This window comes from Camelina sativa, chromosome 14 (assembly GCF_030686135.1).
Source record: "Camelina sativa cultivar CO46 ecotype springtype chromosome 14, ASM3068613v1".
NCBI lineage: Eukaryota > Viridiplantae > Streptophyta > Magnoliopsida > Brassicales > Brassicaceae > Camelina > Camelina sativa.
Window position 1 is genome coordinate 7,284,950 of NC_141893.1, and position 26,060 is coordinate 7,311,009.

Genomic DNA, 26,060 nt, shown 5'->3' on the forward strand with positions numbered 1-26,060 from the left:
AGTGTTATGAATATATTGTATTATGTGAATGCCCATTATCGACCCAGTAATGTAACCCTAAACCGTATTATGTATCCCTATATATATATTGTATCATATGTAACAGATGAATAATACAAAAGAATAATTCTCTAATTATTTTATAACATTGTCGACTTTTTATATAAGAACTACATTTTCATATATTACGTATTGTTTATAACATTGTCGACTTTTTAACAAATATATGATTATTAATCTAATTATTTCACGTGACAATTTCTTTTCACATGGAACTTAGTTTGACAAGTTTTTTTTTTGGTTGGGATAGTGGAAATTAAACAAAAAAGGCCTCTATTAATTAGCTTTTGCCTTTTGCTGCCACATATTGCAAAAAACGTACAAACACATTACTTGAGCTGTTTCGATAAGTGTATTACTTGTCTATTCAAAACAAGATTCTTTCCTTTTTTCTCTTAAAGGGCCACTAGTTTCAGCAGGCACTGGATCTTTATGGTTTAAATGTTTAATGTGCTATTGAACACTTGCAAATAGGAATTTTAAACCCAAAAACAAAACAAAACAAAAATATTGCAAAGAGCAGCATTTGAGGAAAATTAAGAGGAACAATAGCAAGAAACAAATATAATGAAATTTCTAGATTTAATTCTGTTTCATATATACAAAAAAAAAAAAACAACCAAATAAAGATTTCTTGACAGGATTCAAACTGCATTACCACTACAACACCTTCAAGGTTCTGTTTTGATGACAAAAACAAAAAAAAAGGGAAGCACCTTTACTTTTATAATTCTTCTTCTACCACCTAAACTTTACGGATGGTCAAATGAGCTCCATGTTGTGGGAATGTAGTTGCAGCCGGGAAAGGAGCATGAGTATACGATGGTGAGAGCTCTACACTGAACCTTTGAAGTACCATTGCCAAGAAGAGCTTAGCTTGCAACATCGAAAAGTTTTGACCGATACAAGTCCGAGGGCCTGTGCTAAACGGCAAGAAGGAGAGTCTTCCTTTGGTTGCACCCGCTACACCATTAACAAATCTCTCGGGCTTAAACTCTTTCACATCATCTCCCCAAAGATCAGGATCATGGTGCACTAAGAGCATTGGTATTGTAACTACAACTCCTTCTGGTAGAGAGAATTTCTCTAGCTTCACTTCTTGTTTAGTTATCCGGCATGTGAAGTAAGCTGGCGAATAGAGTCTTAGCACTTCATGCAGGATCATTGTTACCTAATGATAATAGTCAAAGAAGTTGTTAAGCAAACAACCCTTTTTTCTTGTTATAAAATGGTTTAATCGGTTTTGAAAATGTCTACTTACGACTTTTAGATGGCCTAACCCTTCGAAATCTGGTTCGTTGGTACCGAACGCCTGAGAAATCTCGTCTCTTGCTTTGTTTTGCCAGTCTTGATGTTGGCTTAAAGCAACAAGTGACCAAACAAACAATGAAGAGGTCACATTTTGACCAGCTAGATAGAAAGCCTTACAATCATCTATGAGATCATTAAGACTCAGCCCTGAATCTGGTCCTTGTTCTTTGATAACTTTTGTATTGGAAGCCAACATAGAGAACAACAAGTCGCTGTTCTTGTCGGTACCTCTTCCTCTTTTTATCTCCTCTTCTTTAGTCTCAATCATAGCTTTAAACATAGCCCTCATGTCCCTTTCGGTTTCTCTCAACCTCCAGTTGAATTTTGTTGGCAAAAATCTGCAAATGACAAATCCACAAAAAAAAAAAAAACATGAAAACTGAATCAGCAAAATTAGCTTTCCACTTTTAAACTCAGTTGTTAAAAAGAACACATTTTATTTTACTTGGATCCAGGAATGTAGACGGCTCGAATAGCTTGGAGACCAAGATCGATCTGTTCTTGTTGGATTTCGAAGATCTTGATTCCATCTTTGTAGGAATCACCAAAAGAAGCACGAGCAAGCATGTTTCGCGTTAAGTCATGACAGTGAGTCCATGAATCAAGTTCCACTGTTCCTTTTGCTGACGCTAATTTCTCCCATTCTTCTAACATGTCTTTGCAACTCGTGTTAAATGCTGGTAATATGCTCTGTTCATTTTTATTTAGAAAAATTTATCAGATATTATTATTCCAATTTCAAAAATCAAAACCAACATTTCACACCAAAAAATCACAGATGGTTTCTAGTAGAATAACTAGCTTACACACATGACACATATGGATGTTGATATATTAATCATTATTGGCTCATAATGTTGTTAAAGAATACTGAATGCTCTGCATATGTGATGTTTCTGTACAAAATTCATAAGTTCTTTTGTCCGAAAAAAAAAAAAAAAAAAAGTGGATATATCTTTAGAAATTCTTGAAATATGATTTCACTTTTTTTCGTTAATGTGTCTTTTTGGCTTTTTCTGTTTCTCGCTTTTAGACTTTTAGTAGGTGGCGTGGCGTGGATTCTAGTCTCCTGTGTGGACTTTTTCTCTGTTTGTTCTTTTTTCTTCAAATACCTTTTTCAGTTTTTTTTAATACTAATATTTTGTTTTTTTTTCTCCAAGTGACAGTTAATATTTTCTTTTTCTTTTTTTCTGATTTATTTATTTTTGTTTAATTGTCTAGGGGAAAAATTAAAACTATATATTTTAAATTAATAAAAATATTGTTTTTTTTTTGTATTGTATAAATCTCTCAACTACCAAACAAACAAAAAGACGTTACTTATCTGACTTTCTTTTCGAAAAAAAGTAAAAGAGAATGAAACTGACCAAAATCTAAAGAATGAGACGAAAATGATGTTCACATTATGTCAGAGTTAAAAAAAAACAAAAAGTAATTATTATTAGAGTCAAAATGAGCAGTGTGTGTAATGTATACTATTTCTTTAATACAGCAAATAATTAAGAAAAACATACCTTCAAATTATCGATACGAAAAGCAGGATTAAGAATGCTTCGGTGTTTGGACCATTTAGGACCTTCGTGGTTGAGAAGACCACTGAGGAAAACATGATTGTGTGATCCAATCTTTGGTTTTGGAAAGAGTTCGTGCCTTGACATTATCTCTCGTAGTGCCTCTGGATCCATTACTATCACGTTCGGGTACGGTCCGTACCATGTGAAACACTTCTTCCCTATTAAAAACAAACAAAAAAATATATTGATTAATTAACTACCACCATTTTTAGTTTAAACAACCTAATATGTATGCATATGAAACAAAACACAACACATACAAGAATGCTATATTGGACAAGATTATCTTTGATATGATCCGCTGAGAGTGCTTTTATTCTATTTTATGTGACTATAACCAGAAAAATAAAGATATCAGATTTAGATCTAAATTATGCAAAATGTGTGTATATGTATAATACACAATTAAGACTTTTAGTTCCTTACTCTGAATTTCCTGTTCATATATATGCCTTGAAAATGCTAAAAACTGAAAATGAAGAAGAAGAAGATGACCAACTCCTAACCAAAATTAGAAATAACGTTTGTGAATCTAATAACACAAGATCAAGTGTACTTGTTGGTTCTTATTTAGATTCTCTTGTAAGTGTAAAAAACATACAAAACTTGAGAACTAATAAGTTGAGAGTAGTTGATGTGGGGGATCATCATACCATGTTTTAGAACAGTGTGATGGAGAAAAGGCATGACACGGGGAAGAAAATCAGCGCCGAGAGGAAGAGGAAGAGAGTGAGCAACTTGATCCATCTGATTACTCTCTCTCATATCTCCCATCAAAATCCTATAAGAATTCCCAGAAAATCCTTGTTTCTTGAGATATCTCTCCAGTCTCTTTGGCCTTAACCAAACCCAATTCACAGCTCTCCATACCCAATTCAGTATCAAGATCGAAACCCCGATCAAGAACACTCTTTTAACAGTAGTTATCTCCATCATCATCTTTGAGAGGAGGAATGAAAGAAAGAAAGAAGGAAAGAAAGGAGACAAAACTATAATGATGATGCTTATAATTTCATCAGTTGACTATATATGTTGGAGGCAGCTGTACATCTATCTAGCTATATATATATATGCGTGAATAGGTGTACTGTAGGATACAAAATGTGATACAAAAACTTGGTTTATAATAGATATAGACACTATAGAGAGAGGATATAATGTAATAAATCGCTGTATCTGCAACTGGCAATGAATTTATAACAACAAGTTCTTTGGTGTATATTTCCAAAAATTTAATTTTGTCTTCCTTTCCTTACGCTACATCCATGTGGCTTTATTGCATGAGTATTTAGTATATGTATATATTTGTTTTTTTTTATATAGAAAAAATATTATACTGTATGACGATGCTTCCATATTCACATTTTTGTTTGCGTCCCCATATCGTAGATATCGTAATTAGAGAAAGGAAAATTCCCACGTAACTCTCTCCTGAATTTTTTTTCATTAATTGTTTGTTTCTCTTCAATTAACTAACCTTTTTAGGTGGATAACTCGAAATTAACCTTAAAAACAATTTAAAAAAAAAAAAGATTTGGTCACCTTAAAATATATGTCATTTGTTTTACAAAAAGTATTATTTTACCATTTGTCAGTTTGTTACACATATTAAAAAACTGTACACGTCTTTTTAATTATCTTTGTTAATAAAGTTTAAACTGATATTCTAGTGGTAGAAATACAAAACGATGTTTTTTGTAAAATAAAAATATAACTTTATAATGATAGTGTTTAGAATGGAGGTAATATGAAAGTAAAAAAAAAAAGTAAAACATGATTACATGAGTTGGTAATGTTAACTGTTAAATTACCCTTAATTTAATATGGAGACAATAAATATGGAACCAGGTGGCGTTGTTCTTTGGAGACGATGAATAGCAATGTCAACTCTCTTACGAAACGCATGTGATATATAATATCATACTAATATATACACAAAAAGATAATGTTCGTCCAACCATATCAATTAATTTCTGTTTTTAAATAAATTATAATGCAATTACGCGTAGACTAGGGTCATTATCATTTACTAATTCCACCTAGGACAAAATAGGTCTAACGGCTACGAGCGTCGTTGGTTAATTAAAATAATTATAACGTATGCTTTTTATTTGATTAGCAGCTATAGATTAGATAGTAATTAATTGGTTTGTTCAAGAATAATAAATAGCCTAGGCTTACAGAAAAACAAAAGGAAAAAAAACGTCTTGTCGCGAAGCTCAAACATATTTTATTTATTTATCGGAGATATTCAAAAGAATTCTAATAAGTTGATCATGAAAGTTAAAAAAAAGTCTAGTCATGGTTAAGAAAAGTAAGTTGCGTTATTCAAGCAACGTGTGCGATTAAGTGACGACATATATAAAATACATCTACCATGTGAGATATATATACGTTTAGTTATTAATTTCAACAAGGTAACAACAATGGTAGCTTTTGGCGTCAAATTATGAAATATGACATCGAAGCCTACGTAAGATTTTTCAAAAAATTTCAACTTAATAGAAAAAGGCGAGTCATAGTCAGTCACAACCGACTTTTCTTTGTTATAAAAACATCTAAAAAAAAGGTGGGGTTTTCTTTATGTGTTATAGTCTGAAATCCCAAAATTTATGTGATTTGTAACAGAAAAAATGGGATTTTGTTGTTACTAGTTCTGAAAGAATATAATTATTCTTTCTTTAATTAATACATTTTGTTGCAAATAACAAAAGTTTGGTTAGAGAAAATAAAGTGTTCCTAAAAATTCTTGACTTAATATATAATACGTACTGTGTGAACCAAAAATATATTGACTTATTATAATCCAAAGGAAAACGAATTCAATTTAAGATAGAACAAAGATACTGTATATGCATTTTTTTGTTGTTGATAATAACGTAGAAGAAAAATATATCTTAATTAAAGAGACAATTAATTCTTAAAAATTATAGGGATTAATTAATTAAGGAACACCAAGTGACAAGGATAAACCTAACATTTCAAAAGGAAGAAGTCAAAAAGCGACCTAAAAGAGAAGAGAAAAATACATAATCGATATCAAAATTGAGAGTGATCATATCGACCAAAAACTGAAATAACCAACGAAAGAGGATAAGAGGACAGAGACACGAAATGTGAAAAAAAAAAACATAACTATAGTTGCAAATTGAGAAAGACGGTGCCGTCTAAAATATCAACAAGTGTGTAGCTTTTACAAAGTAACAAAGGGATTATATAATTTGAATGCAGTTATGACTCCATAATCTTACAAATTTGTTAACCAAAAGCAGTTGATAAACCAGCCAGCAAACCACAAGTTGTGAAAGTGATAAAACAAGTGTAGCAATAGGTTAACGGTTCATCTATTTAACAATCTGCCTCTCCATGGATCGATACATAAATATAACAACTAGAAGGAAATGTACAAAATGCACTGATCCAAAGGCTTTTATCTTCAAAAACCTACATGGTATGAATGATACCAGAGTAAGACATTGTGGCACACAAAACTAATTGAATGATAAAATTAACGTTTTCAACATTTTTTATGATAAGTTTATGTTAAAATTTGCTGTATTTATAACAATTCATTCAACAAGTAATAACTTAGCTACATCCATAGTCTAAGAACCACATTAATCAACCAATAACACTTGACTGCAAACCCAGCAAAATACAAGCTTTATGATGACATCTCAATGCATGACTCGAATATCAAACATAATCTCTCACTAGGAGAAGGTTAAGCGAGTGAAACTGAAACATTATGGGCTCTGGTTAAAAACTAAATTGGGCCTTTCTTATTTAAAAAGCCCAGTTCGGTTAACACTTTCTCTCCGATGATACGCTGCGACGTCGGCGATTTGGGAGTCGAATAAATCCGAAAACCTTAAAAATTGTTCGATTGATTTTTGATTCTTGTGTCTCTCTCAGATAGTTTGGAAAAATTAATTGGCAAGAGATTGGGATCTAGCTGCTTCGCCATGGACGAGTATCAAGAGATGGAGAAATTCAGTATGGATAATGACTATGAAGGAGGTCGATGGGAAGGTGACGAGTTTGTGTACGAAAAGAGGAAAGAGAAGCGGAAACAAACCAAACACGACGCTACTTATGGAATCTTCGCTGAGAGCGATTCTGATTCCGATTACTCTAGCGGCGGAGGATCTAGGAGGAAGAGGCGTAAGGATCGAGACTCGGGAATGAAGGCCGGCTTAACCAAGCCTGTCAGTTTTGTTTCTACAGGTACGGTATCGCCGACTCGAGAGATTGATAAGGATTCTAGAGAACATAACGGTGATAAAAATAGTGATAAAATCGAAGATGGTGATATGATTGATGAGGATGTTTCAGTTAGAGGTGGATTGGGTATTGGAAGCTCAGGTTTAGGGTTAGGGTTTAATTCGAATGGTTTTGATGATGAGGACAATCTCTTACCGGGTGCACTGGGGAAGAAGATAGCTGATAGGGCAAAGATGAGAGGGAAGGCAAAGATGGAGAAGAGAGGTCAAGAGGTTGGTGGTGCAAAGGGAGGGAAGAAGAAGACTTTGAGCAATGATATAGGACAGTTTGAGAAGTCTACTAAAGGAATTGGTATGAAGCTGCTTGAAAAGATGGGGTATCAGGGGGGTGGCCTTGGGAAGAATCAGCAAGGTATTGTCGCTCCTATTGAAGTGCAGTTGAGGCCGAAGAATATGGGTATGGGGTACAATGATTTCAAGGAGGCTAAGTTGCCTGATTTAAATAAGGTTGAGGAGAAGAAGATTGTTGGTGTCAGTGTTAGTGAGATTGAACAGCGTCATTGTGATAGCGGAGGGAGAAATCTTTGGAAGAAGAAGAAGAAGGTGAGGAAGGAAGTTTATGTCACTGCAGAGGAGTTGTTAGAGAAGAAGCAGGAAGAGGGTTTTGGTGGTGGTCAGACCATTATTGATATGCGAGGACCACAGGTTCGGGTTGTGACGAATTTGGAAAATTTAGATGCAGAGGAGAAAGCAAAAGAAGCAGATGTTCCAATGCCAGAGTTACAACACAACTTGCGCTTGATTGTCGATCTAGTTGAGCATGAAATTCAGAAGATTGATAGGGACTTGAGGAACGAGAGAGAATCAGCCTTGAGCTTACAGCAGGAGAAGGAAATGCTTATAACGGAGGAAGAGAAACAAAAAAGACACTTAGCCAACATGGAATATATCGCAGATGAAATAAGTCGAATCGAGCTGGAGAATACATCTGGGAATTTGACTCTTGACTCACTTGCTAATCGTTTCGAGGACCTGCAAGCAAGCTACCCTGATGATTATAAGCTTTGTAACTTGTCCACCATTGCTTGCTCACTGGCCTTACCTCTCTTTATCAGAATGTTTCAAGGTTGGGACCCTCTTAGGGATGCAGTGCATGGTCTCGCGGCTATATCTTCTTGGAGAAAGCTTTTGGAAGTCCAGGAAGACCAAAATATCTGGGTAGTCTCAACGCCTTATAGCCAACTAGTCTCGGAGGTAGTGTTACCTGCTGTGCGAATAGCAGGCATTAATTCCTGGGAACCTAGAGACCCTGAGCCGATGCTTACATTTCTAGAGACATGGGAAAATTTGCTGCCTTCCTCTGTCTTGCATACGATTTTGGACACAGTAGTGCTGCCAAAATTGTCAACTGCTGTTGAATATTGGGATCCCCAAAGGGAACGTGTTGCCATCCATGTTTGGGTGCATCCTTGGTTGCCTATACTTGGTCAGAAGTTGGAGTTTATGTACCAGATAATTCAGATGAAATTGAGTAATGTTCTTGATGCTTGGTATCCTAATGATCAGTCTGTCTACACTATTCTTTCGCCATGGAAGACCGTTTTTGATGCTACAAGCTGGGAACAGCTTATGCGCCGTTACATAGTTCCCAAACTTCAGGTGGTTTTGCAAGAGTTTCAGGTAAACCCGAGAGGCCAGGATTTAGAAAGGTTCCATTGGGTTATGATGTGGGCATCTGCAGTACCCATACATCTAATGGCTGATTTGATGGAGAGGTTCTTCTTCCCAAAATGGCTGGATGTGTTGTACCATTGGTTACTGTCTAAACCGAGTTTCGAAGAGATCCACGGATGGTATTCTGGTTGGAAATCATTATTCCCGCAAGAGCTTTCAGCAAACGAGAGGATCCGAATCCAGTTAAAGCGTGGTTTAGATATGTTGATGGAAATTGTTGAAGGAGTTGAAGTGTCTCAGCCAAGGGCAAAGGCAAATGTGCATAGACAGTCCGAGCCAGCTAAGGCTCAACCTCAAGCTAAGGCTCGGCAGATGGATAGCACTGAGGTGCTGAGTTTGAAAGAAGTGTTGGAAATATTTGCGCAAGAGAAGGAGTTGCTGTTCAAACCTAAACCGAATAGAATGCACAATGGTCTTCAGATATATGGGTTTGGGAACGTAAGTGTGATAATAGACTCAGTGAATCAGAAGCTGTTCGCTCAGAAAGATGGAGGTTGGTTTCTTGTAACTCCTGATGACTTATTGAGGATGCACAACAATACCACTGTTTCTGGGAAACGATAGACCGCGTTTTATTTATTTATTTATTTTTTATTTTTTATTTTTCGTGCGAACCCCATTTTATTAAGACCGCGTTTTATATTGTAAGGTTTCTGATGTATAAACAATGTTCAATCTTATCACATTTTGTCTTTTTAAGTTTTCATAAAATTGACTTCTTCTTATTTAGATAACAAAACCCAAAATAATCTTCTGTGAAGTTTACAGCTTTTTCTTTCTTCATAGAGTAGCTAGCAAAAAGAAGTTGATAATACAACACACGATAAAGAAACCTATACAACCGTTTTGAGAATAACTGACAAGATGATTGATCGATCAATCACCAATCTTCTGCTCCTTTAGATACACCCAGAATCACAGCTATTGTTGCAAGAATAGCCTGCAATGTTGAGACATGGATCAACTAAACTTGTTAGGGTCCCATGAAAGTTAGAGAAACATGGTGAAAGATAAAGGAGAGAGCGTGTAGGAAATATTACAGCGATAGTGCAAGCAATGTATCCTGGTTTCTCCCTGTAATCGATCCTTCGTCCAAACATCATGATGAACAATCCGACATACCAGGGGACTGCTCCAAGGAAAAATCCAACTATGAACCTTCAAGAAGACCAAAAAGACATTCTCAGGGATATTATAACAACCAAACAAGCAAAGACTTATGTTAGCAGAGACATGTTTAGAAAGAAGCAAGGGCATATAAGTGGTGCAGTAATGTGAGTGATAGATTCACAAGATTTCGAGCTCATGAAGTTTTGAAGATAACTTACAGGAACCATCCAAGACCAATTCCACAGCAAGGAAGGCGGCGTTGTCTCCCAGTTACAGGTCTTCCTTCAGCAACACCACCAGGGACTGAAAAATAAAACGATAAGAACAGCTAAACAAGACATACATGTAAATCCTATACAACCTATAACTGAGCTGTTCCTAGAAAGTACTCAAAAGCTCCAAACTTTAAAATTCTCATCAAAGATTACACCATCATAATCCATCTCAATGCATGACAAAGAAGTTAGATTTTCACATACAGATCCTCTTTTCCCTAACATTTTTGATTGAACAAACCCTAAAATGGTTTCTCTTGCTAAACAAAACAACGATCCCGTGATCGAATTAGCATCTAATCTAGACAATTTCATGATCGCTGTCAACAATTTAACAAAAATATAATCCAAACCTAAAATTCCCAAATCTGCAAACAAAACTGAAATCCGCATGATCCAATTCAGGAAGAGAGAAGCTAGATACCTGGAACAGTTTGATAACCATGAGCGTAATAAGGAGCTCCGGAATCGTAAACTCCAGGGGGAGCTGAAGGTTGAGGAAACCCAGTGACCGGAGCAGAGCTCTGCGGCGGAGGGTAATTGGAAACACCTTGAAAGGTACCGTATTGATGATGGTGATGCTGGTTACCTTCTTCCGAAGCAAATCCTTTGCTCCTTTTCTCTTCTTCTCCGTGACCCATATCTTCTTCTCCGTGATCGATCGCTCTTTCTCTCAAAATCGAGATTGCAAAATTCTTTGAATCAATATTTGGAAGATGAAGAAGAACCAAGTCTTCTGTTGTTTTGTTTATTTGCTGTCAGACCCGTGATAACGCGTATTTTCCAATTTTGGCCCGGAGTTATTATTTTTGTTTATCTACAACCACCGACTGAAATGTTTGACATTTGTACAACAATTACTCTATTTATTGATTTTAATAATAAAGTTTGGGAAATTTATTAAGTAACCTGTGGTGAGAGATTTATAAATATATTAAATGCGTCCATCGAAGCTTCGAGTTCGTGGAAAGGATTATGGAACTAACTCATATTCTTTATATATTAGTGATCTAACATCTAACTAACTACTAATCAACGATGAATATGATTCAATCATTTTCCCTTATTATGCAATTATAAAGTTCATAGAAAATAATACAAAAAGAGTTTTTTTTTGTTTCCCATAAATATGTGTCACTATTAGCACTTCGTTTTTTTTGTTTTTCTTTTTTTTTAATTTCTTAATTGTCACTTTTGTCAACTAACAACTTGGTTGTTAAACTTTTATATTTTACTTTCTCTGAGTGGAATTTGTTTTCTCTTCTTCTTTTCCATGTCTTAGTGGAACCTTTAAATCTCAGCCTCCAAAGAAACATAAACCTAAACTGAATCAAGAAAAAAAGAGTATTACAATACAAAACTTTATAACTTTCCACAAATTTTGTGCACCTCCATTTATTTTATTTAACTTTGCAGACTATATGACTTTCTTTCAACATTCATAATGAAAAAAACAAAAAAAAAAAATCTGGATTCTGAAACAGAAGATGTCATGCTCTCTCAACCTATGGGTTTAAGACCATTTTACATGTAGAAGGAAGATGATGGAAAAAATTGCAAAACATGAGGAGAAGAACTCTGTAATGAAAAATAGAAGCCACCTTTTTCTTTTAACAAGCACAAATATCCTCATGAGAGCAATCTTGGCCACAATCATCATCAATGGAGTCTGAGAATCCTTGGCTACCCGAGACTGTAATGATCATTACCTTCTCATCCGGTTTGGCTTCTTCTCGTTCGATAAGATTCTTCCTGAGATCACTCAAATCCTTGTTTTCCTCTGTCATGAATAGAATGGAGAAGCAAGTGAAACATGAAAACACTAGATTGATTGCAAACAAGGCGATGCAGAAGATTATGACGGTACAATTGTAAGCATCCATTCTTCTTGGAATCTGAGCATGTTGGTTGGCTAACAAACACCAGAATCATTCAAATTGGAGAGAAAAACATTGGAGAGAAAAACAAAGTACTTCACTTTTCAAGAGAAGTTGAACCAATATATTTTTGATTCTCTGGTCCCCCTAGAAGATATAAGAAGAAAGCTCAAATCTGAATGTATTTGTGTGTTTTACATCTCTTTATAAGAAGACAACAAAAAGGATTAAAGAAAACAATATTATTATTTTTTGGGTCTGCGGTGGAGAAAAGATTTTTCAACGGATAAAGGTGGTAAGCATGACAAAAGCATTTGTCTCTTTCTTTCCCTTTCCACCAAATCTGTGAGTTTCATAGATATACAGATATATATTTATTGTGTTAAGACATTAGTGTACACATATTGATAAAGAAGTACACGTTTATATAAGTTACAGACAAGACATATTTTATTGTATGTTTCAGTTTTCAGATAGGGAATTGCATCTTACCCTTTTACCATATCGCAGGGTATTTGGTTTCACCTGCACAGTTTCCATCAGTGAATGGCAATAGCAACTGAAGGGATCATCTCACCATCTGTCTGTTTCAGACATTGAATCTAAGATTTGGAATCTAAGTATGACCAAAAAAAACATTTGTTTATAAAGATTATCTGATGTTAGCATTCAATATGTGGCTTTGAGTGTGGATGATAATCTATCTACAAATTATTTGTTAAAAGGGTTTGAAGATTTCTAAGTTTGATGTAAACAACAAGAAGGCATTACTATGAATACAATTTCATTGACAAATAAGTTTTGTGGCAACCTGAATTAGTAAAACTAGACTAGTTCTTCCACTTATCTCTGAATTCATAGATTATTTATCACAATAACCACACAACTTTATCATTGACTACCTGCATTTTGCAATATAGAAAGAAAGTCTCAGGATTTTACAATCTATTATAAAGTACATTTTTGTAAAGACAGCTATGAATTCGAAAGCCATGAACAAAACATAGACTACGAAATTACTAAAAAAGTTAACCTGTTTTTAGTAAGCGTTGCCAATTCTTCTGCTTTGAATTTTCTCCTTTAAAGACAAGTCTCTGCATAAAAAACACAGTTGACATTCGATCACAGAAGTCAAATTGTTTTAAAAACATGGCAAGATGAAACAAGAACATGTCAATGACTTGCACAAAATACAAAAGTGGAGAAAAAAAAGAAGAGATTCAGATGAATAAGGCAAACATCATGTTGAAACACAGAGAACCACCAGCAGCTAAGAGCTGGGCAGTACTTTAGTCTTTCATATAATTCAGCCATTACTGTTTTCATCATAATCCCAAAATTGAGTCAAAACAATACAAATTTTTTAAAAAGCTTTGATTGGAATAGTCTTAAAGCAATAAAATCATCATTTAAATGCACAAGTTTATGAAGCAATCTATAAACATTTGTAGAGTGCATTTATCAAGTATAGGATTGTGCCATGATCATTCGAAATACATTTGGATTCTTCAAACTCAGATGCACAAAGGTTAGATATTGGAAGAGAAATCATTTAAATCATTTAAAGAAAACTGATAAAAGTGACAACGTCGCTTCAAAACTCATAAACACACACACACATATATATACCGTCCAAAACAACTTTCCTTTCAGGCATTTCGTCGAACAATTGATGGGCAACTTTCCCAACCGGACCGTGTCGGGTTCCTTTTTAAGTCTAACCCGTGCCCCGTGTTGACTGGTTCTCCCGCTACCTCCCGCAAACGTTGCGTTTGTGGGTGGTAGCGGTTGCTAGCGATTAGAACCAATTACACAAAACGCTTTTAATCGCTTCTAACCGTTTTAAACCACTGCATTCCAAAAGTTGCTTCCCGCAAACGTTTGCGGTTGTGGGCAATTGCGGTTGGATTTTTTATTTTATAAAAAACTTAAAAGAAATCAAAGATAATGAAATTCTTTTGTATTATATTTTCTATCTAACCATTTTACTCATTAAGGATGAGAGAAAATGAAGTACGGATACGATTACAGACATTATAAAATAAACAATTAGAAAAAAAATATTATTCTAATTAACAATAACCCGGAAAATTTGATGTAAATTTAATGACACATCGCACATAAGTTCAAAAAAATCTAAATAAATCTAATATTTCATCAGAAATTTTTAAAAAATAAGATTATTTGTGAAAAATATTAAAACAAATCACCAATGACTCTTCTCAACTCTCACTTAACCATTCCTACCGATGCAAATACTGACCCACGATCGAAGAGAAAAGAGAAAAGATCTACGATCTAAAGCATATGTTTTGTCATTTATCAAATTACCTGATTAAATTTTTGGTGAAAAGCCAAATGCATAAAGGAATAAGTATTTCAATATGAAATTTATTTGTTTTTTGAATAATTATTTTAGTATTTTTTTAATAAATTTAAATTATAAATCAAGTTTAATTAAAATTTTTGTGTTTTTAAACATTTATATATTATATATCACATTTATTATGTTCCAACCGCTATTGCACCCGCTGGTCAACCAGTCGTAAACCTCCCGCAAACGCACCAATTTTAAACCGCTAAACCAGTCGTTCAAAACGCTTAATAACGTTTGAAACCGCAATCGCCCGCTTCCGCAATCTCCCGCAACCGTAACGTTTGAACCAGTTAGGCCCTTAGACGTACATAAACAAATACCAAAAATATGAGAAAAAGCTAACAACATTTTTTTAACACACAAAACCTTATCCCATCCCATGTATGAAAAAGGTAAATTTAAACCCGTACTATTTCAAAAGTATAAATTCCTACCCAGACAACAGATCTATATGTTTTTTAACCTGAACCCTTACATAATTCAAATTTACTATCTAGATTTCGAATTATTACCCATATTCCTACAACGTTAGTCGACCGTTAAATGTTTTGATCAATTTGACACATAAGCGATGATGTGTCAAGGTCGTTGGACTCGAAACTTTAAAATGACATTGTTTGTAATGAAAGGTTAAAACGACGTGTTTTGAATTGGGGGAAAGACCTTAACTGCAAACGACGTCGTTTGCAATGATAGGTTAAAACGATGTGTTTTGAGTTGGGGGAAAGATCTTAATTGCAAACGACGTCGTTTTAAGGTTTTGAGTCCAATGACCTTAACACATTATCGCTTACGTGTCAAATTGATCAAAACATTTAACAGCTGACTAACACTGTTTGAATGAATATAGGAATATGGGTAATGATTCAAAGTCCAGATAATAAATTTGAATTATGTAAGGGTTTAGGTAGAAAAATACATGAATCTGTTGTCCGGATTGAAATTTACACTTTTAAAATAGTACGGATTGAAATTGACCCTTTTCCGTATGCTTTGCCTATGTTTTAATAAAAGAGTTCACTTGTGAAAGAAAAAAATAAAAATAAAAATAATATTCGCCTTGATATCTTTATAGTAAGAGAAGCTTCTGTCTGTTTTTTTCTTTTTCGGATCTACAGTTCTCAGAGAAAGGAAGAAGTATCTACAAATCTCAGATATTTTCGCATAAAGCTTTCTTCTTTTGCACCCAATTTAATCACAGCCCACTTGTAAATCATCTCCAACACTTGCGCGTGTCTTTTGATTGGATCGACATACATACGGCTTCTCTCCTCCGCTTCCTTAGCTTCCAAATCCCAAGTATCATTTTGTTGTAAAGCGATCATGGAGGTATCTCAAACAACAGTCAACGTTGTGGTCTTCTTCAGTGTGTGGCTTATCTTTCCCTGCATCTTTAGGCTTATCAAATCAAACTTCTACATGACCAACTATCACCAGAAGGTCCAGGAGCTAGTCTTCTTCTGGTTTATCGCTGAAACTCTCTCAGGCCGTCCTTGTATCGACATACCAGAGATAGGCTCTGCTTGGGAAATGAAGAAAATGGTTAAACGTGGCTTCGGTTTGAAGATACAGACTGAATCCGAGGCTATAATTGCTGCTAAGAATCTCTTCCAACACTGTAGCCAAGCCTAGATCCGAGTAATTTGAGCTCTTCTTCTTATATGTGTTTCTTTCCCATAACATATATGTAATTTATATGACTCGTGATTCCAACTTCTACTGTTCTAACAGTTTCATTGAGTTGGAGGACTTAGCTCGCTTCCTTCCAGAATATGATGCTTTGGCGACTTTTAACATCCTACAAGGAGAGGGTGACAAAACCCCAATCACCTGCTCCTCTCTCCAACATTGGATGGTATAAATCTAAAAATCTTGCAACTTTTCCTGTGATCATCATGTCATGAAATTTCTTCTTACTTACTCCTTTTTTTTCTCGTGATGCTAGTTATATGCATTCAGACTTGAAAGATCTCTTGTCTTGTCAATGCAAGACACAGATTCTATACTCAGTTGTGTGACCATCACAGCACACCTGGTTGTTTGGATTGCATTAGCCATTTCTTCTGTCCCTATTGTGCTACAGCTAGGCGGATACAAGCTCCAGATCTTCTATGTTTCCTTGGCCTTTCTCGCCATAACCCTACTTCCCACGCAGAGTTTGGCCCAGCAGTCGATTCAGTATTTCGTCCTTGTTCATCCTATGTTAGTTGGCGAAAGATGTCGAGTTGATGGTGTTGAAGTAAGTAAATAAAAATAATAATTTCCAAAACCACAAATTTATACTCTGACGATTGATTTCCTGATTTCGCTTTTTTTTTTTTTGGTTTTGATGTTGGAATCCAGTTGGTGGTGAAGAAAATAGGCCTATTCTCAACAGTGTTTATAGGACTCGATAACAAGGAACAGCAAGTTAGCCATAGTACTCTATGGTGCAAGGGCATTCATAAATATAAAGGCAGTTCTCGGTTGGAGAAGATGTCGTTGGTTCTGGGTTTAGGCTAAGAGGTATTTGTTTCCATTGACTACTTGCTATGAGGTATTTGTGTTTAAGGTACAACAGTAGTTTTCTTTGTTTTCAAGTCTTTGAAGATCAAGATATAAAGATGATTTGTAGAGGGTTCAGTGCATCTATCAAGTATAGCTATATATGATGCTTTCGAAATACATTTTGATTCTTCGAACTCAAATGCATAAAAGGTTAGATATTAGAAGAGAAATCCTTTAAGAAACCTGATAGTTTATGAAGATCTCAAAGATAAGTCGGTCAGTACTCGTCTAAGAAAACAACTTTCCTTTCAGGCATTTCGTCCAACACTTGATTGGGCAGGTTTTTCAACAGATAGTAGCAGAGAGAGAAGCAGAGATGACTTGGGAGAAGTTTTTAGTAAAGTTCCTTGAGTAGGGCAATTCGTAAATAAGGGTACAAAATCAGTTTATTGGGTTTTAGTGTTCGACCATATTGTTGTAATTTGCTATAAGGATCCCTATGCAGTTTGCAGTTTCATTTATTACGATATAATCCTCCTAGTATTTTTTGGTTAACCCTCTTAAGAACGCGTGGCAACTACAAAACTCAGAACTGTTGACAAATGGCTCATAGACACATATAAAAAGACCAAAAGTGATATAGAACTCATAGAAGCTCAAAACTTGTTAAACACACGAAACCTATCCGAAGATGAACCACACATTCATAATTATAACCAATGTTACCATTCCTTATATTATAAGGGCCGCTTAAAAAGAAGAAACAAGACAAGTAGCTCCTCCATACCCCCAAAAAAAAACCGCCATGGTAGCCGGTTTAAGCTTCTTCAAGCTCTCATTCCTCCTCAGCCTCCTCTCTGGTGGTTCAGACCTACTACTGCTAGGTCCCGGAGCCGGATCCGGACCTGCCCAAATCGGAAAGTTCCCGCCGTCTTGTAACCGAATCGAGTGCCCGAGCTACGAGCTGGTTCACTCAGGAAATGGATACGAGATTCGCCGGTACAATACCACCGCCTGGGTTTCCACTAAACCGATTCAAGATCTCTCTTTCGTCGATGCTACAATCTCTGCTTCCTTCCAGTAAGTTGCTAAACAATTCCAATCTTAATGCTTTACTTAGATAAAGATCGAGTCTTTTAATACTTTTTTGTTTTTGTTTTGGGGATTCAGATTGTTCGCATACATTCAGGGGAAGAACGAGTATCACCAGAAGATCGAAATGACCGCTCCGGTCATAGCTCAAGTCTTACCAAGCGATGGTCCCTTTTTTAAATCTTCCTTTGTTTTGTCTTTCTACGTTCCCAAAAAGTACCAGCCTGATCCTGCTCCGGCGGAGGATCTTCATATCCAGAAATGGAGCCCCAGGTACGTGGCGGTCAGACAATTCGGTGGTTTCGTATCCAATGACGGCCTAGGAGAAGAAGCTGCGGCGCTGGACTCCAGCCTCAAAGGTACGGCGTGGGCTAATGCAATAGCGAAAAGCAAAAAAGAAGGTGGTGTTGCCTCGGATTCAGCTTACACGGTTGCTCAGTATAACTCACCTTACGAGTTCACCGGTCGGGTCAATGAGATTTGGTTTCCGTTTGAAATGGACGTTTAAGCCTCTCTTTAGTTTAACAACCCTTTTCAATAAAATAAGAGGTTAATACGTAATAAAAGTACATTTTTGTAAACAGCTATGAATTCGAAAGTCATGAACAAACATTAAAAACTACACTCCCCTTTTAAAAACCGTTGTCAACTCTGGTGCTTTGAACTTTCTCCATTTGGATATCAAAACTTTTGCCCAGCTCGAGAAAACTCCGAAAGGTATAGTTTTAAAGACAAGTCTCTGCATAATAAAAAAACAGAGTTGACATATCGTTCACACAAGTCAAATCGTTTTAAAACAGGGCAAGATGAAGTAAGAATATGTCAATGACTTGCAGAAAATACAAAATTGGGGGAAAAAGAAGAGATTCAGATGAGTAAGGCAGATATCATATTGAACACAGAGAACCACCAGGTCCAGCTGCAAAGAGCTGGGCATTTGTAGGGGGTTCAGTGCACAAGTTTGTTAAGCAATCTGTATAAACATTTGTAGAGTGCATCTATGAAGTACAGGATTGAGCTATGATGCTTCGAAATACATTATGATTCTTCAAACTCTTGCATAAAGTAAAGGTTTGACAAAATTGTACCAAATTGGGGTGTGTATAGCCTTGGGTTTTAGTTTACCATATTTTTACCCAAAAAAAGAAGATTATTATTGGGTTTTAGTTTACCACGTTTTTACCCAAAAAAAGAAGATTTTTAATTGGGGTTTAGTATTTTTTTTTTTTACCACATTGTTGTAATTTGCTATAGGATCCCTCTGCAGTTTCATTTGTTATGATTTAATCCTAGTGTTTTTTATATAACCCTCATAAGTCTTAACGCGTGGCAATCACAAAACTCAGAACACAAACGGTTCATAGACGTACACATATAACAAGACCAAAACAATTAAGAAAAGGTCCAAACTTTTTAACACACAAAACCTATCCGAAGACGAACCACACATTCTCAGACGTAACAAATATTACCATTTATAAGGCCGCTTAAAACGAAGAAGAAACAAAGTAGTTCTACGCCATGGCAGCCGGTTTAAGCTTCTTCAAGCTCTCATTCCTCCTCAGCCTCCTCTCCGGTGGATCAGACCTACTACTTCTAGGTCCCGGATCCGAATCCGGACATGCCCAAATCGGGAAGTTCCCGCCGTCTTGTAACCGAATCGAGTGCCCAAGCTACGAGCTCGTTCACTCCGGAAATGGATACGAGATTCGCCGGTACAATACCTCCGTCTGGGTTTCCACTAAACCGATTCAAGATATCTCTCTCGTCGCTGCTACAAGAACTGCTTTCTTCCAGTAAGTGCAAAACTCAAATCTTAATTTTTTTTCCTGTAGAATTCGGATAAAGATTGAATTTTTAATATTTGTTTGGGAATTTCAGATTGTTCGCATACATTCAGGGGAAGAATGAGTATCATCAGAAGATAGAAATGACTGCTCCGGTCATCTCTCAAGTCTTACCAAGCGATGGTCCCTTTTGTAAATCTTCCTTCGTTGTGTCTTTCTACGTTCCTAAAAAGAACCAGCCTGATCCTGCTCCGGCTGAGAATCTTCATATCCAGAAATGGACCCCTAGGTACGTGGCGGTCAGACAATTCAGTGGTTTCGTCTCGGATGACAGCGTCGGACAAGAAGCGGCGGCGCTGGACTCCAGCCTTAAAGGTACGGCTTGGGCTAATGCAATAGAGAAGAGCAAAAATGAAGGTGGTGTCGGGTCGGATTCAGCTTACACAGTGGCTCAGTATAACTCACCTTTCGAGTTCACCGGTCGGGTCAATGAGATTTGGTTACCGTTTGAAATGGACGTTTAAGCCTCTGTTTAGTTTTTAACCCTTTTCAATAAAATAAGAGGTTGATCTGTTGTAAAGGGTCAACCTTTTTTTTTTTTTCTTCCGATTCAAATTTTGAAGATACAGAGATACAGAAACAGGGGAATTTGATAAAATGAGATTTAAACATTTTGCCTTGATACCCAAACACACAGATGATTTAAAGACAAACAAAAAAATCTCAGGGCACTTGAGTTAAGTATCCCTAAAGAGATCTCTCTAAACATATTTAAAAATCAGGGAGGTTCAAAAACAGAATCCTCTCTAGTCTCTTCTACTAACTACCAGTAACTGTAAGTTCGATCCTGATCCTGACCATTGTTAAATTCTGGGTTAGTCTCATAATTTACATACATACCCTGCTCGTAATAATCTTGGGACGGATGCGTTGCTGCTGATTGACTTGGATATGGTGATGGTGATGATGATGAGCCCAGCACGACCGTGTTGTTGTGATTTTTTTGTTCCTCGACGAAATACCGGGTTTCTGGTTTGGTCCCTGAGAACATTCTGCAAGCGACAGTATTGTGCGGCGATGGCTCAACGTTGTGGTATAAGTTGTTGAAGATGGCAAAAGGAGAAGAAGAGTCTCCAACGTGGCAAATATCTGTGTAGTCTATGGTGCTGAAAGAGTCTCTGGTTGATTCTGTGGTGAAAGAAGCTTCGTCTGAGCTCGTGAAGAGAGACCATTCACTTGATGATGATTCGGGGTTCTTGTGGTCTGCTCTCTGTTTGAAACGGTTCACCGGTGATTTCCTCTGTTCCTTCATCTCGTATCTTGGTTGCAAATGCTGAACCTGAGCTTTTCCGTAGTGTTCTCCTTTTTGAGGACGCGGACAAGATCTGCAAAAAAAATGTATATTCAGATTCCATGACCGCAAACAAGAGAAAAACCATTACAAGTTGCAAACCGGTATTTTCTTACCTCATGTAGAACAACATATAAGCTCCTTCTGACATAACTTGAGTCATTGGTACTCGGTGAATCTGCAGAGTTTTAAAAGAAAATTTCACAAGTTCGTTAACAGTTTCGCTAGCCACATTAAGGAAGAGGAGGAGGAAAAATATACTCTACCTCGGAATCATCGATTCTGTACCAGTTCCCTCTCAAATCTTTGACATAGGAAATGTAATGACCCGAGAAAGATGCGTTGAGAGTATCCAAGTGAACTATGACAGCGTAAAGCATATAAAGCGGAGGAACATCTCCGGTTCTTGTCATGAAAGGAATCATGTCCAGCATTTCAGGAAAAGTTATACATTTGTTTATTTTCCCATATTTTCCCTCCTGCATGCACAAGAGATTTACAAGTACCTTAAGGATTTTTTTTTTTTACACCGTGTAACCGAAGAGTAGAAACTGTAGACATCTATAAGTAATTGATACCTGGAATCTCTTGAGAACAATTGTGAGAATATTTGGTGCTTCATGAATGCTCAATTCTTTCCTTGCTCTAACATATCCAGCACACCTTTTTTTCAAAGCATTTTCACAAAATGACAATTTAGTTTCGATACTACAAAAAGAAGGCCAATCAATTTGGTTTTTGGATCTAACCTGCTGCATCGATACATGTTTTCTCCATCGAGATCTTCCGGTCTAGTAAACTGAGTCAGGGCGTCTTGAAGAGACTCTACCCAACCATATATCTCTAATGTGAGATCCATTATATTCTCGTATCTTTCTGATTCATGATCACACCTCAAGCATTTCACCTGATTTTTAATGTAGACAGCAGCAGAAACAATGAGAATGTGTTAAGTCAAAGTAGAGATAGTTATGAGCTAGGAGATTTAAACACCTTTGAGCGGAGACGTCCACCAAACATATGTTGAACTAAGGTTGTTTCTTGCAGTCTTGGATCCACTTTGGTCTCACCTCCAAGCCTCTCCAAACATATGGACTGCATAGAGGCAACCAAAAGCCTACATCCAGAATAACAAAATATGGTAATTTCATGAGAAATCAGCATAAACGGTGTTATATATTAATCACATTCCGAAGAAAAGATCCACAAACTCAGATCTGAAAGGACACGAAGAAAAACCTTAGGAACTCATGCGCATCTTCTTGACTCCCATCACCAATCTGACAATTTATACTTCGCATGTGTGAGAGAATCCTGCTAGCAGAAAGTGGACCTCCAGATTCCCTAAGCATCATTACATGTTGCTCAAGTTCACACATAAGGCACCAATCTTTCCCAGAACCTATTGGGAAAGAATATCATAGCTTTGTCAGACGTAGTATACTAAATATGCAACAATTTATGCTACGAGATTAATTGGGAAAAGCATTACATGATCTTGAATGTGACCGTCGAAGCAAATAAGCAACGAGTGGTTTTGTACATGTCAAGGACTGCAAGACTGCGTTTGCGTAGCAACTGGAGAAGAAAGATGATAGTAAATTTAGTAAGCATATACAACAATAAGGAAATTTATACAAAAATGAATATTTATCCATTTGACAATCAATTTTGCAGTTAAACAGAATGTGAAGAAGTAAATGAGATAATACCTGTTTCCACAATTTACAAGGCCCCTAGGTGACAAGTCAAACACTTCACACTGAAAGAATTTAAGAAATTCCTCGTATGGAAAAAGCATCTGAAACATAAGTTATTGACTCAGAAAAGTAGGAAACTAAAGATATAAAATTGAATTAGCAAAGATGATAATATCAACAGGGAACTAACTTTCAGGTTCTTATGTCGATCATCATGCTTTGTAGAATTTCTTAAACCCATCATCTTCATTATTCCCATCGTTGTGGAGATGCCATTGCTTTCTTCAGCGATGTCAGTATCCTTTGACCTAATAGTCTCTGGATTATAGATACAAACATGAGACACTCTGTAAAAGAATTCTTATATCGAAGCAAAATATCAGAGACACACACTTGATACTGCAGCAACTTGCCCCTTCTTACTTGTCTCGGTGTATGCTTGTTCTCCAGATTTGTTGACACCTGTTTTAGGCAATGTAGCAGTTTCGTTCCCTATATAATTCAACACACATTAGAAGATGCAAATCTCAAACTGACTAAACCTATACAAGAGTAACTTTTATCAGCTTAGGTATTAGCCTCACCGTTTGCAGGAATTTGTGCGTTTGGGCAACCAAAAGAGCTTCTTGCTCCCAAATTGTTTACATGACTTTCCTGCATACCACTTAGAAAAGGCTGTCCTTTCATTTGCACACCATAGCTGTCAACAGAATGCCTTCTAGGATTTGTTTCCGCAGCATAGCTGTTGCTTCTCGACTGCAAGCAAAATCACCAGGTCTAAATTCAAGCACAGTGTTGAGTTTTTAGTAAGAAACAGTTTTGCTTCTGTTATTTAATACAGGGAGATAAATAGTTCATGAACTGCTTACCTTATGTTTAGTGTGACCCTTCGTGTTATCGCCACCAGCACAAGCAGCTTCACCTCGAGAAACTTCTTCAGAAGAATCAAACAAAGTAGCACTGTCTCTTCTAGATGATTCTCGGTTGGATTTGGAAGAATTTTGTTTTCCTACACTTTTTCTCCCTTGCGTGTTGACTTGTGGCGTAATATCTATCTGAGAGATACCAGAGCTAACAAAATCTACAGAGCGTTTTGAAGTCTTTCCCTTTGCTGCCTGGGTAGTATTGTTACTATACATTGTAGAATCCATGCCATGGTCATACAAAACATCTTTCTCAAAGGAAACCCTCTCAGATGAAGAAGAGCAAGCCTCAACAGGGACACATTCATCTTTATGAGCTAACCTCCAGTGAATTATTTGGCACTTCCCAGAGCTACAAGCATCAAAATTCAAGACAATTATGTGTAGAAAGATCAAAGAAATAGAAAGAAACATATCTGAAGTAAGAATAATGTGGAAACTTACCAATATCTAACAGATTTGCATCTTGAGCAACGTGTCTTAGCAGGACCAAAACATTTTGCACATACATGTAACTCATTATTGTTGAGAGGAGCCACAGCTGGGACTCCACATGTAGCAGCCACGGAATCAGATCTCTGCTCTGCTACAGTCCCACTCACACCAGCCACAAACTCGGCTCTTACAGTACCACTAGAAGCAGAAACAGTCTTGGTCTTAGATCTTGGAGCCCTAATATCAGTAGCTACAGCCTCATATCTACCATCACTACTCGCATTAATCATGGTCTCAGCTCTAAAAGCTTCTTCAGCTGCCATCTGAGCCAGCAAGTTAGCCCTTCCTCTTTTAACAGAAATATCACTCCATTTTCCTAATAATATGTAAGCTACAACAGGAAGTACAACCAAAACCAGGAACAATATTGGTATGTCCGCTCCCCTTGGTTCAAGCATGTCCTCAGACACGCATTCATGACCCGATCACAGCCCCTGAGAGTCCCTACAAACTACATATATTCAGATAACCATAATGCCTACAAATCACACTCCTGAGATGCACCAAGATCTATTTCCAGGTTTAGGTTGTCAAGCTACTTGATTACTCGGAAGATAGATAACACTGCAATAAAAATAAAAAACACCAATAGAATTAGTATAATTTTTCAACTCACAATATTCCATCATATAAGAAACAGGTAACAAATCGGATGTACACAATCAACAGAACTAGAGCAGTAAGCCAAATTGAATCTAGTCCCCGTTCATTACCTCTAATCCCTAGAATCGAACAAACCCCCAAAACTGAGAAAAGCATCTCACTGAAGAACCCCCGATTCAAAGCAAAGTAGTCGGAGATGAGTCAGAAAAATCCCAAATTTTTCAGACAAACAAACACAAAAGAAACCCTTTTCCCGAAAAACTAGCGCGAAACACTCGCGATCCAACTAAATAACCCCAAATCCATACAGAACCAAGCACATTATCCAACCAAGCAGCTCAATGAATTTATTCCTAAGAACTTCACTAACCATAAAAATCTGAGGTTAGTGAAAGCCTCCACTGCTCTCTCGAATCTAGGATTCCAGTACCCACAAAACCCCCTTATTACAGAGTAGCAGCTCAAGAACAAATTTGACAAGGACTAAAGACACAAGTCCGACGAAAAAGGAAAGATTGAAGCTTTAATAAGAAATTTTGAGGGCATACCTTATTTAGCGAGCTGAATGCAAAGAAGAAAGATAAAGGAAAAAAAAAAACCCTAATTTTTCAGCCCCTTCCCTTATCTTTTAGCCTCTCGTCTTCTTGAGCTCGAAAAAAGATGCTTTGATTCCTCGAATGGGTAAGAAGACACAAACAGTCTCTTTGTCTCTCTCTCTCTCTATCTTTCTCTTTCTAAAGACTAAAACACACTCTCTCTCTCTCTCTCTCTCTCTCTCTCTCTTCGTCCCGTGTTGTTTATGCTCTTCGTTTTCACACTCTTCGCATATACTCTGTCGCTCTCGGTCCTTCAGGATGCTGTTAAAACCAAAATAAATTAAAAAAATTAACCAAATTGCAAAAAAGGAAAATAGACAATTATTACTATAATTTAATATAGGGCTAATTTGGTTAATAACCAAAAATATAGGTAGCCAAATTAATTAATAAATTCCGGAATACTATGTTTTCTCACCTGTAATTATGTTTTAAAGCAAATTTATGGTTTATTTTAGTGTTGGTGATTTTTTTTCTATTAAGAA

At 36.4% G+C, this 26,060-nt stretch overlaps 7 protein-coding genes and 2 long non-coding RNA genes across 13 annotated transcripts; 5 read left to right on the plus strand and 4 right to left on the minus strand.

Annotated features, from left to right (window-relative positions):
* Nucleotides 1-609: 609 nt before the first annotated feature.
* On the minus strand, nucleotides 610-4,192 carry LOC109125129 (cytochrome P450 72C1). Its single transcript, XM_087483515.1, has 5 exons — nucleotides 3,599-4,192; nucleotides 2,886-3,103; nucleotides 1,817-2,061; nucleotides 1,322-1,709; nucleotides 610-1,231 (listed from the first exon to the last, which is right to left on the minus strand). The coding sequence occupies exons 1-5, from the start codon at nucleotides 3,882-3,884 to the stop codon at nucleotides 806-808; spliced, it is 1,563 nt and encodes a 520-aa protein (XP_087339641.1). The 5' UTR covers nucleotides 3,885-4,192; the 3' UTR covers nucleotides 610-805.
* A 2,577-nt stretch (nucleotides 4,193-6,769) lies between these two features.
* Nucleotides 6,770-9,613, plus strand: LOC104740395 (septin and tuftelin-interacting protein 1 homolog 1). Its single transcript, XM_010460969.3, has one exon. It carries the CDS (start codon nucleotides 6,911-6,913, stop codon nucleotides 9,464-9,466), a length of 2,556 nt encoding a protein of 851 aa, XP_010459271.2. The 5' UTR covers nucleotides 6,770-6,910; the 3' UTR covers nucleotides 9,467-9,613.
* LOC104756031 (large ribosomal subunit protein eL20z) lies at nucleotides 9,588-11,485 on the minus strand. Its single transcript, XM_010460968.3, has 4 exons — nucleotides 10,712-11,485; nucleotides 10,231-10,315; nucleotides 9,943-10,060; nucleotides 9,588-9,842 (listed from the first exon to the last, which is right to left on the minus strand). Exons 1-4 carry the CDS (start codon nucleotides 10,926-10,928, stop codon nucleotides 9,783-9,785), a joined length of 480 nt encoding a protein of 159 aa, XP_010459270.1. The 5' UTR covers nucleotides 10,929-11,485; the 3' UTR covers nucleotides 9,588-9,782.
* A 101-nt stretch (nucleotides 11,486-11,586) lies between these two features.
* LOC104740396 (uncharacterized) lies at nucleotides 11,587-12,170 on the minus strand. The gene is made up of 2 exons (XM_019236248.2): nucleotides 11,889-12,170; nucleotides 11,587-11,612 (listed from the first exon to the last, which is right to left on the minus strand). The coding sequence occupies exon 1, from the start codon at nucleotides 12,168-12,170 to the stop codon at nucleotides 11,898-11,900; it is 273 nt and encodes a 90-aa protein (XP_019091793.1). The 3' UTR covers nucleotides 11,587-11,612; nucleotides 11,889-11,897.
* A 3,875-nt stretch (nucleotides 12,171-16,045) lies between these two features.
* On the plus strand, nucleotides 16,046-16,442 carry LOC147927918 (uncharacterized). Its single transcript, XR_015579593.1, has 2 exons — nucleotides 16,046-16,179; nucleotides 16,273-16,442. It is a non-coding gene; the product is annotated as an uncharacterized LOC147927918 (long non-coding RNA).
* Nucleotides 16,443-17,100: 658 nt separating this feature from the next.
* Nucleotides 17,101-17,592, plus strand: LOC104740397 (uncharacterized). The gene is made up of 2 exons (XR_760183.3): nucleotides 17,101-17,238; nucleotides 17,341-17,592. It is a non-coding gene; the product is annotated as an uncharacterized LOC104740397 (long non-coding RNA).
* Nucleotides 17,593-17,637: 45 nt separating this feature from the next.
* On the plus strand, nucleotides 17,638-18,701 carry LOC104740398 (uncharacterized). Its single transcript, XM_010460970.3, has 2 exons — nucleotides 17,638-18,108; nucleotides 18,199-18,701. The coding sequence occupies exons 1-2, from the start codon at nucleotides 17,834-17,836 to the stop codon at nucleotides 18,626-18,628; spliced, it is 705 nt and encodes a 234-aa protein (XP_010459272.1). The 5' UTR covers nucleotides 17,638-17,833; the 3' UTR covers nucleotides 18,629-18,701.
* A 743-nt stretch (nucleotides 18,702-19,444) lies between these two features.
* Nucleotides 19,445-20,507, plus strand: LOC104740399 (uncharacterized). The gene is made up of 2 exons (XM_010460971.3): nucleotides 19,445-19,916; nucleotides 20,002-20,507. The coding sequence occupies exons 1-2, from the start codon at nucleotides 19,642-19,644 to the stop codon at nucleotides 20,429-20,431; spliced, it is 705 nt and encodes a 234-aa protein (XP_010459273.1). The 5' UTR covers nucleotides 19,445-19,641; the 3' UTR covers nucleotides 20,432-20,507.
* A 32-nt stretch (nucleotides 20,508-20,539) lies between these two features.
* Nucleotides 20,540-25,841, minus strand: LOC104740401 (ubiquitin carboxyl-terminal hydrolase 15). 5 transcript variants are annotated; one of them, XM_010460972.3, is made up of 15 exons: nucleotides 25,528-25,841; nucleotides 24,326-24,940; nucleotides 23,828-24,233; nucleotides 23,543-23,714; nucleotides 23,352-23,450; nucleotides 23,149-23,276; nucleotides 22,971-23,059; nucleotides 22,751-22,836; nucleotides 22,498-22,660; nucleotides 22,252-22,375; nucleotides 22,008-22,165; nucleotides 21,837-21,921; nucleotides 21,525-21,737; nucleotides 21,375-21,436; nucleotides 20,540-21,292 (listed from the first exon to the last, which is right to left on the minus strand). In XM_010460972.3, the coding sequence occupies exons 2-15, from the start codon at nucleotides 24,772-24,774 to the stop codon at nucleotides 20,731-20,733; spliced, it is 2,796 nt and encodes a 931-aa protein (XP_010459274.1). In that variant the 5' UTR covers nucleotides 24,775-24,940; nucleotides 25,528-25,841; the 3' UTR covers nucleotides 20,540-20,730. The 5 variants fall into 5 exon arrangements, with proteins under 5 accessions (XP_010459274.1, XP_010459276.1, XP_010459275.1 ...); XM_010460974.3 differs by having other exon boundaries at nucleotides 23,382-23,450; nucleotides 25,528-25,836; XM_010460973.3 differs by having other exon boundaries at nucleotides 25,350-25,813.
* Nucleotides 25,842-26,060: the final 219 nt, after the last annotated feature.

What these genes read in the sequence shown, in the direction of transcription:
- LOC109125129 (XM_087483515.1), bottom strand. Translation starts at nt 3,884, where the DNA reads ATGATGATGGAGATAACTACTGTTAAAAGAGTGTTCTTGATCGGGGTT. An exon ending in TTCGTATCGATAATTTGAAG is followed by an intron (nt 2,062 to 2,885) that starts GTATGTTTTTCT and finishes AAAAATGAACAG; the next exon opens with AGCATATTACCAGCATTTAA. An exon ending in GTCTACATTCCTGGATCCAA is followed by an intron (nt 1,710 to 1,816) that starts GTAAAATAAAAT and finishes TGTCATTTGCAG; the next exon opens with ATTTTTGCCAACAAAATTCA.
- LOC104740395 (XM_010460969.3), top strand. Translation starts at nt 6,911, where the DNA reads ATGGACGAGTATCAAGAGATGGAGAAATTCAGTATGGATAATGACTAT.
- LOC104756031 (XM_010460968.3), bottom strand. Translation starts at nt 10,928, where the DNA reads ATGGGTCACGGAGAAGAAGAGAAAAGGAGCAAAGGATTTGCTTCGGAA. An exon ending in TGGTTATCAAACTGTTCCAG is followed by an intron (nt 10,316 to 10,711) that starts GTATCTAGCTTC and finishes TTTATTTTTCAG; the next exon opens with TCCCTGGTGGTGTTGCTGAA. An exon ending in ATTGGTCTTGGATGGTTCCT is followed by an intron (nt 10,061 to 10,230) that starts GTAAGTTATCTT and finishes GTCTTCTTGAAG; the next exon opens with GTTCATAGTTGGATTTTTCC.
- LOC104740396 (XM_019236248.2), bottom strand. Translation starts at nt 12,170, where the DNA reads ATGGATGCTTACAATTGTACCGTCATAATCTTCTGCATCGCCTTGTTT.
- LOC104740398 (XM_010460970.3), top strand. Translation starts at nt 17,834, where the DNA reads ATGGTAGCCGGTTTAAGCTTCTTCAAGCTCTCATTCCTCCTCAGCCTC. An exon ending in ACAATCTCTGCTTCCTTCCA is followed by an intron (nt 18,109 to 18,198) that starts GTAAGTTGCTAA and finishes TTGGGGATTCAG; the next exon opens with ATTGTTCGCATACATTCAGG.
- LOC104740399 (XM_010460971.3), top strand. Translation starts at nt 19,642, where the DNA reads ATGGCAGCCGGTTTAAGCTTCTTCAAGCTCTCATTCCTCCTCAGCCTC. An exon ending in ACAAGAACTGCTTTCTTCCA is followed by an intron (nt 19,917 to 20,001) that starts GTAAGTGCAAAA and finishes TGGGAATTTCAG; the next exon opens with ATTGTTCGCATACATTCAGG.
- LOC104740401 (XM_010460972.3), bottom strand. Translation starts at nt 24,774, where the DNA reads ATGCTTGAACCAAGGGGAGCGGACATACCAATATTGTTCCTGGTTTTG. An exon ending in ACGGTCACATTCAAGATCAT is followed by an intron (nt 22,661 to 22,750) that starts GTAATGCTTTTC and finishes CTTTCCCAATAG; the next exon opens with GTTCTGGGAAAGATTGGTGC. An exon ending in GTGGACGTCTCCGCTCAAAG is followed by an intron (nt 22,166 to 22,251) that starts GTGTTTAAATCT and finishes ATTAAAAATCAG; the next exon opens with GTGAAATGCTTGAGGTGTGA.